The 8,696-nt window shown below is 32.2% G+C and overlaps 1 protein-coding gene across 2 annotated transcripts in view; it reads right to left on the reverse strand.

Moving 5' to 3' along the window:
- The window catches only part of LOC108912651 (myrosinase 1-like), a 6,327-nt gene extending 2,904 nt beyond the window's left edge, over positions 1 to 3,423 (reverse strand). For both annotated transcript variants that reach the window (XM_023455945.1, XM_018717957.1), the window contains exons 1-3: positions 3,369 to 3,423; positions 2,980 to 3,062; positions 1,062 to 1,262 (exon numbers count right to left, since the gene is read on the reverse strand). In XM_023455945.1, coding sequence (XP_023311713.1) covers positions 1,062 to 1,262; positions 2,980 to 3,062; positions 3,369 to 3,412 — 328 coding nt within the window. In that variant the 5' untranslated portion in view covers positions 3,413 to 3,423. The remainder of the gene's footprint in view (positions 1 to 1,061; positions 1,263 to 2,979; positions 3,063 to 3,368) is intronic.
- Between the last annotated feature and the right edge of the window lie 5,273 nt (positions 3,424 to 8,696).

The following is an 8,696-nucleotide window of genomic DNA, read 5'->3' on the forward strand; positions in this document are numbered from 1 at the left end:
AAAAAAACTGGTTCTGATAGTTAGAAAAAATAGTTCACAATTCAAAGGCATGGCTCCTTTTTACTGTAGTAGTTGTTTAAATTTTAAAAATTGACTTAAAAATTGTTGTTTATAATAGAATGTTTGACTATAGTTACAATTACTTTTAATTAAAAATTTTAACAATGTTCTTGTATACTTCGTTTTTGATGGTTTTTATAGGATAATCTCACGTTTATGTCTTGAGAAAGGAAATAAACATTTCCGAAAGCTTGACAACAACACAGAGTGTTCTTATTACATTAGCCCTTAGCACTATTGACTGCAATCCCAAATACATCACTGGTTTTATATATATATATTATAAAATAATTCTTTTAGATAGAACAATTTTTTAAAATAATCAAAAGGCTGACAGTGAAAACAAGATAATTAAAATATGCCTTCAATAAAAAAGGTACCAAGATTTTGTTAGATGTCACGCTCACAATACATTTTTTTGGCCATTATGGAAAATTGAGGATATTTTCACTCAAAGTCAGCAAATGAGAATGTCATAAGCTTATTCTAAATTAAAAAAATAATTACTTAAATGAAAAATAGGACATCTTTTTTGTTAGAAGTAGTAAATGTACTTGTTCAATTTGCAAAATAACCAACGATGCCGAAATTCTAAGGTTCCCAATAATAGTGACCACCACTATTTCCGCCATTGATTGACATATTTGTAAATAAAATTTTTGTCCATAATTATGGCAGTTAAATCATTAGCTCAAGGTTCAACAAAATGCATCAAATATCTTAGAAAATATAATAATTGTCTATCTGTATCTCAAAAACGAAATGACCCGGGACAGATATTTATAGGGTAGTATTTCATAGATTGAGATCTTCTATATTAAAGTTTGTCGACAATAATTTGGCTCACCTTCAACTACAGGTTAGGTTATTTAAAAATATATTTACCTACCTAAACATAAACATAGCAACCACACAAAATCGAGAAAAATAAATGAAGACAGTATTCCATTTGATCTGTGGACGACGAGCTAACGTAATTATTGTTAAAGTATAAAAAATACCTGTAGGAAGTATCCTTGACCAGGATAGAGAAAATCGATAAAAATCAACGCTTAATTCTTTCAACATAGCCACATCTTCTTTGTACTTGTGATAAGAGTCACAAGCTACATCTGCATTGGCGTTATTAGCAATTAATTCAGGATTAGAGTGTGTAAAACGATCACAAATATTTTCACCTTTGCCGTCTTCATTCCATGCACCTAGAATAACGGATTTATTTTTATAATTAGAGAAAAACCTGAAAATAAGCATATAATGTTTCATTTCACTTTTGATGAGGTGTAAATAGCCATATATTATTTTTAATTATTTCGTTTTACTATTATACAAACATTGTAAAATTATTATTAATATACAGGGCGATTCACAACTTATCCAAAAAAATTTGGGAATACATGCAGCATGAGAAATGGAAAAAATATCGTAAAACAAATTTTTGTAAAATCCTTATAGTTTCCGAGAAAAAAATATTGAAGTTATAGAACATTCAACCACTACATAGCTGGACAACTGTAGTCTCTAGCGTCATTCGCCACGTGGGCTCAGCGACTCCGAATACTGAATTCGGATTTTGCAATCGTCGTTGCGATATTTACTTGTTATCTGTGGTGATTACAACAGGTTTTTAGTAGTTAGTGTCAAAAATGGGTAATTTGTGTCAAAAATGGTTTGCGTGTACTCGGAGTTGATGGATATCGTTTTAATTTATGGTGAAGCATTTGTGTTATGGTGAAACAAGACATTAGCGTTAGTTCGTAGAAACTGAGTACAACGGACCCAAATGTGTTTACACATTGGTGGATAAAATTTTGAACAATTGTTGTAACATCGGGTATGTCAAATGATTTTATTATTTAAAAACACAAATTAATTTTATTAATTAATAAAGGCAAAAGCATTTGAATTTGCCGATATGAAATAGGTGCGATAAAATTCTATTTACATATTTCTTTCCTTGCGAAAGTTTTTGTCCGTTTTTATCACACCGCCATGACGGTCGCATTGTGCGAGGTCAGGTTTTACACTGGACCAGTTTCCAGTGCCGTGCAGAAGTGTATTTTTAAATCATTTTCGAACTGCCCTTTTTGATTTTTTCTTTACAAAATTGTATTTGTAAGGGTCCCCTGTACATCCAGATTTTTTTTTTTGATAAGTTCTGAATCACCCTGTATATTTATGTAGAATATTTTTAGATTTGAATAATTTTCTCTATTGGTACAGGGTGTACAAATTACTGGGGCTTTTCTTATGTAACTTTTCATTTCGGAGCCCCATTTTCAAAATACAGGGTGTCAAAATTAAAATTTAAGAAATGATATAAATAATTTTTATTGATAACTCCGGTGATTGTAGAGATATTTAGTCGGCACACAGAATAAAGCGCCGCTTTATCTAAAAAAAATATATTCGGAAAGCATAGGCGTACTCAAAAAAATAGGGGGTCCGTTCGCTCTTTGTTATTATAAACCAAGATTACACAAAAAGTGTACCGACTTAAAATGTTTGCTAAATTTCAAATAAATATCTCTATCATCTAAATATCAGGCCCCGGAGTTATCAGTAAAAATCATTTTTTAAGAAAAGTCTCATTACTTTATTCTAAAGAATATGTGGTTAACGGGTTCACCTACTAATTTGTAACACCCTGTATATTTAAACTTTGTGTCATATTCGAAAACAGATAAAATGAAAAGATTTGATCGCCTAATATCAAATCAGTTCATAATATATTTGAATGTCATGATCTTGAATTTTTAAAGGAACCCCGATAAGCATAGTGTATAATTACATTTAGATGCTTGTATGGTCCATAATAATTGTTCATCAGGAGGTAGTTAGAAGATATGTAATTCTAAATATATTTGTTTTATTTTATTTATTTTTGTAGTCAACTAATCTTAAAACAATAAATCTTACCCTCTATCTGATAGGCAGATGTGGCTGCACCAAACAGGAAGTCTTCAGGAAAAAGCTTATTATTAGTCTCATTCTGTGCTATGCTAAAAAAATTTTCAAATATCAAATTAATATCGGTGATTATCATTGGCTTGTGTTTTCAAGCAACGTTTGAATATTCATTTCTATTCCACGTTTTGGAGCAGTTCAGTTAGTTGTGGTGTGTCAATGTGAGAATTTTAAATATGTACAGGAATTATATTTTTAATTGAGCTGGTTGGGCTTTGACTTCTGAAAAAGCAGTATAGCTATAAATGACATCTATTATGTGACTGCTTTAATAGATATTTTTTTTATTGAAATACTTAATTAAAAGTTTACTATGTAAGAGGATGTATTTTGCAACTCACCTAATAGCAAACAAACAGCAACATATAAAACCTCTGAGAGACATGTTTGATACTATTAAATGTTTCGGATTGTGGTCTATATATATATGTGTTCATATTAATTTACTACAAAAAACAAAATTACAAGTGCTCTTAGTTTCAAGTAGCTTTTATACATAAAGCGACATTCCTTAAACGTGTAAAAATATGTATTTACATTATTTACCATAGTAAGTACTGAAATTGATTAAATGGAATTGATTATTATCAAAACACTAGGCTAACGAGTGAATTATAGAGTAAGAACAATAAAGGGAGAGTATGTCTAGCAAAGTGATAGAAAATAATCCTAACACCTAATTTATAAAATTTAAATAGGTGACAGATTACTTGTTTTAAGTAACACATTGTTTGTATTGTACGGAAAATTATACATACCGCTAAGTTTCATTTTTATAAGTGGTTGTTGAGGAATATCTCTTAAACGATAAATTGATATCAAATTCAATTTATTGTATACATTAAGGGATGCCAAGCATCATTTCTCGTTCACACTTCGGTTTTAATCTTCTGCAAAAGAAGCCTTTAAAAATGTTTTATCACTCTATTTTAAGAGAATTAGAAATGCTTTGTTGTTGATATTATGTAAAAATATCTAAATTGTTAATTTTATTGCAAAACTTTAATGGATGTCTCTCAAGTGTATTGGCTAAATTTAACATATTAATAAATATTAAAAAATCACTTCGTATACAAAGATACTCTGAAATATGTAATATTTTTAATACGACTAACAAAACTTGACATTAATTTCATGTTTTCTTTACAAACATAATCACAAAACATGTTCACAAACAAAATGAAAACATTTTGCTTGTGAGGGGCTCGTGCTGTAATAATTACGATAACCATAACGTTATCTTGTTTAGAAAATTATCAATGTTTTCCATAATATCCATAATGCCACGTTGGTATTTCAATTAAAATTGTGAAAAATTACGCGTCGAAATATTGTAGATCATTAGATAAGTACTTGTTCAAACTTTATTAGAGATTATCTTAGACAAATTGGATGGTGACGTAAAAGCAGCTTAAATTGTTGTGATAAAGTTTATTTAACCGTCAAATTTACAAACTTTTAGGAGACAATAATCGAAATTTTTAATGTGAATAACTTATATAAGTCAAATATCTATTAGGTTATTATTTTTGGCAAGATCCACTAAGCAACGTGTTTCGACAACTTTCTTATAGTAAGCAACATAATCCCTTGGTATTCTTGCGCGATTGGTGTTACTGAAGTCTACATGGTAGATGCCGAATTTTTGACTAAAAATTAAAGTATTTAAATTTATTTTGTTTAGTTAACAATTTATATAGGGTGTTTCTAAAAGTCTGGGTATAATTCCATTACATATGCCTCGGGTCAAAATATGATGATCTAACCCAAGTTACCTTAGTTCTAAATTTAACATTGTCCGAGATATAGGTTGTTGAAGTTACAATTTTATTTTACTTTTCACTTCAGTAACAACACATAAAACTTCGTATGTCGGGTCGGAGTTTTCTGACATCAGTAACTAAAACCTGGTATCGAATTATTAGAGGGCACCACCTACAGTACTATACATGCGTTTAAATTGTCATAGCCTTATGTGCCGTGGTGTACTGAATTTTGATTTTCCGACATTTCTCCTAAAAAAGGCATACTTGATAAATGTCGTTTTCAACAACCAGTTTTTGGATATCTGGATTTAAAAGTTTCATTTCATAAACTCGCCATTGAATTTATATCAATTTTATCCAGGTTTAGGACAATTTTTTTGTAATTTTTATTGTTTTTGGCACGTTGGCTTCCGTATTCCTGTCGTTATTGACCAACAGATCTTTAGATTTTTTTATTGTCTTTTAAATATAAAAAAAAACAGTTATTCAAAACGACATTAACTTTTTTTTGAAATAACGTGGGAGAATAAGATTTTTTAGTAAAAATTCAATACAACTGGGTGCAAAATAATAATAATTTGCAGAAAATTTGAGACCAGATTTCTATTTTCCATGCCAGAAAATAGGATTATTTGAGCAATGTCAGAGATACCATGGATGATGGTGTCAAAGTAATTGGCTACACAGCGTGAAGTTTGATGGACAACTTTGAATGGATGCGTGGATATACGTGAATATATTGTAACGAATTTGAAATGTTCATATAGTAACTCATATGAAAATATTGCCTGACCGAACTTAAAGTCGTATAAAAATGTTCATTATTATTATAGCAACACCAAATTTGTATAAACCTGTTCTTAATTAAATTGTTAAATTGTTGTTAATATATATTGTTAGTGGTATTTCGTTTATTATTAACTCTCCTGAGGACTTTTACCTAACAGTGCAACGGCGGAATTGTGTCTACTGCTTTTCGAAGAGGCTACATACTTGACTGTTCTGTATGACTATAATGTGTATACATTCATTTGTATCTATATGAATTACGAATTTGGTTTTACATAGCCAAAAAAAAAAAAATAGATATATAGGAAATTATTACTTATAAGCTAGTATAGGTACCTAGTCTCGATTTCTACATGTGTGCAGGTTGTACACAATATACTGGATACAGGATGTACATAGGAAAAGATTTAATGCACAGGTTGTGTAACATTTAATGTACAGGATGTACATAGGTTAATGTTTAATGCATAAGTTGTGTAACATTTGATGTACATGATGTACCTAATACAAGAGTTAATGTACATGTCATGCATGATATAACAATTGACGTATAAATCGTACGTAGTGTCATATGATGCGCAGAATACACGACAAATATAGTGGATAGAATATTCATCCGACCAATATTACTCTATTCACTTATACTGTAGTTGTTAATAATTATGCATGATATTCTTGACTGCGTTGTGTACAGGGTATATGCAATAATTCTTTTTGGAGATGTTATATTCCTAATTATTTCAAATGGATGAGCCAAAACAACTTGCTTGGTACTGTCATATGTGGTAGGTACCTATTTATCAGGGATATGTTGTCCTTTAAAACTTGAACCATGGGCAGGCACCGAAGTTGTAGGAGTCCATCATCTGAACGAAATAGCCGGAAGCGGTCTAAATGTGAGAATAGAACTTCAAAGGACAGAAGTTCTCGGCCAGAGCGAACTGAAATATCTAGAAGTCCCCACCGTTCTCTTATACAAAGTTCACGTAAACCATCTAATACCTCAACGGACACTAGATTAGAACTCCTGGAACAATTAGTAACCAGATTATCAAGAGGCGACAGCTATGGTACTGACCATCGTGAACAACCTTTACGAAATAACGTTAAATCCGATTGCATCCCTATATTTGAACCTGGAAATTCCAACAATCAGTCCGAAAAATGGATCATGAAAATAGAGCAGTTAGCCAATACCTATTAACGGATGGGATGAGAAAACTACTCTCTATCACATGCAAAATCGGCTAGGGTTGCAAAAAGTTGATATAACGGTCTTCATTTTTATAACTTGAACTGGCAAGAGTGGAAATCCTTGATTACAACAACATTTCCGTCTCCTCAATTACGCAACTCAGCTGAAAGATATGCTTCAACGGACCAAGATGCCAAATGAGTCATGGGATAAATTTTATTTAAAAAAAATTGAATTGATACAGGCTTGTGAAATTACTGGAAGAAAAGCAGTATCATGTGTGACTGATGGAATAATAGACCAAAACGTGAAGACTGGCGCTAAGGCAGGGAGATATTTGACACCAGCTCTTTGAATAACTTATAATCCTCCCTTCTGGTTTAGGTACCCTTAATACTTCGAGTCGATCTACATTCAGTAGTGCAAACAGAAAACATTTTACACACAGCAAAACATACCAAAAGAACAAACTGAACCCTGGTTTGGAATGTTGTAATTATCAAGAAACAGGACATCCGTATTTGTGTCCTAGACGAAAATGCTTTAATTGTAATCAGGTTGGTCACACTAAAGAAAACTGCGATAAGAAGCCCAAGTCGGTATTAACATGTACAAATAATAACAATTCCAGTGGATGTTACGTCATCAATTGCAACGTAAACGGAAAAACCATGAAGGCATTTATGGAACACGGAATGTTCGGCTGTGATAATTAGAAATGAAAATGCTGAAGATGCTGGGTTATCCTGGACCCCTACCACTATGATGCTCCATGGCTATAATAATGGGATAGCCACTGTAGTGGGACTGACTACCTTAGGTCAGAGGTCAGAATTGCGAAACTTATTTTGTAATATTTTACTTTATAACAAGATGAGTACCCAATCATGTGTTAATCTACTTTTTTCGGCTATATCTTGTTCTTTTTTCTGTAAAATATCTATTCACGGGTTGAATTTTGTAAATCTGATTTCGGATTAGTGATCAGAATGTGTTATTTTTTGAAAATTTGGTCTGCCGCCATCTTGAATTTTGCAAAATTGACCTCGAATTCGTGATCAGCGACCCCGAAAACCCCCTTATACCAAATTTGATGCAAATCTGTTATTTTTTGAAAATTTGGTCGGCCATTTTGGATCCGCCATCTTGAATTTTGCAAAATTGACCTCGGATCCGTAATCAGCGACCCCGAAAACCCCCGTATACCAAATTTGCTGCGATTCTGTTATTTTTTGAAAATTTGGTTGGCCATCTTGGATTCCTCATCTTGAATTTTGCAAAATTGACTTCGGATCCGTGATCAGCGACCCAGAAAACCCCCGTATACCAAATTTGGCGCGAATCTAATTGTTTGAAAATTCGTGATATCTGACTTAAATTGACCCGTTTCAGCTTAAACGTGTTAATTCGCTGGTATAGGCGCCATTTTGAATGCGCCATTTTGAAAACTTGTAAGGCGTACATAATATTAGGTAGCGTACTTGCACGTTGCACGTTGAACGTTTCTAGTTAGATAGCATGAGCTTAACCGCAATTAAATGGCGTTATTAGCAGATCTTGACCTAAAATCGAGTTATTTCACTGATATAAGCGCCATTTTGAGGTTGCCATTTTAAAATTTGTGCAAGGAGCACGTAAAATTTGGTAGAGCACTTCCGTATCAATGTTTTGTGTTGAATAACACTAGCTCATACACCGTTAAATGGATTGCAACAGGTTTAAGCCAAAAATTTTGGTATTTCGTTGAAAAATTCAGAGGGCATGGAATTTGGTAACTCCCTACCAGACAAACATTTTTTGTTGCATAGCTAAATTTTCGTCATCATCGTTCCTTTTTCAGTAGCACTTCTGTCAGGAGGTCGCCAAAACTCATGGATAGTAGCCGCCATATTGCAACCGCCATCTTGAAAATTAAAAAG

Source organism: Anoplophora glabripennis, unplaced genomic scaffold, assembly GCF_000390285.2.
Source record: "Anoplophora glabripennis isolate ALB-LARVAE unplaced genomic scaffold, Agla_2.0 scaffold1016, whole genome shotgun sequence".
Taxonomy (NCBI): Eukaryota; Metazoa; Arthropoda; class Insecta; order Coleoptera; family Cerambycidae; genus Anoplophora; species Anoplophora glabripennis.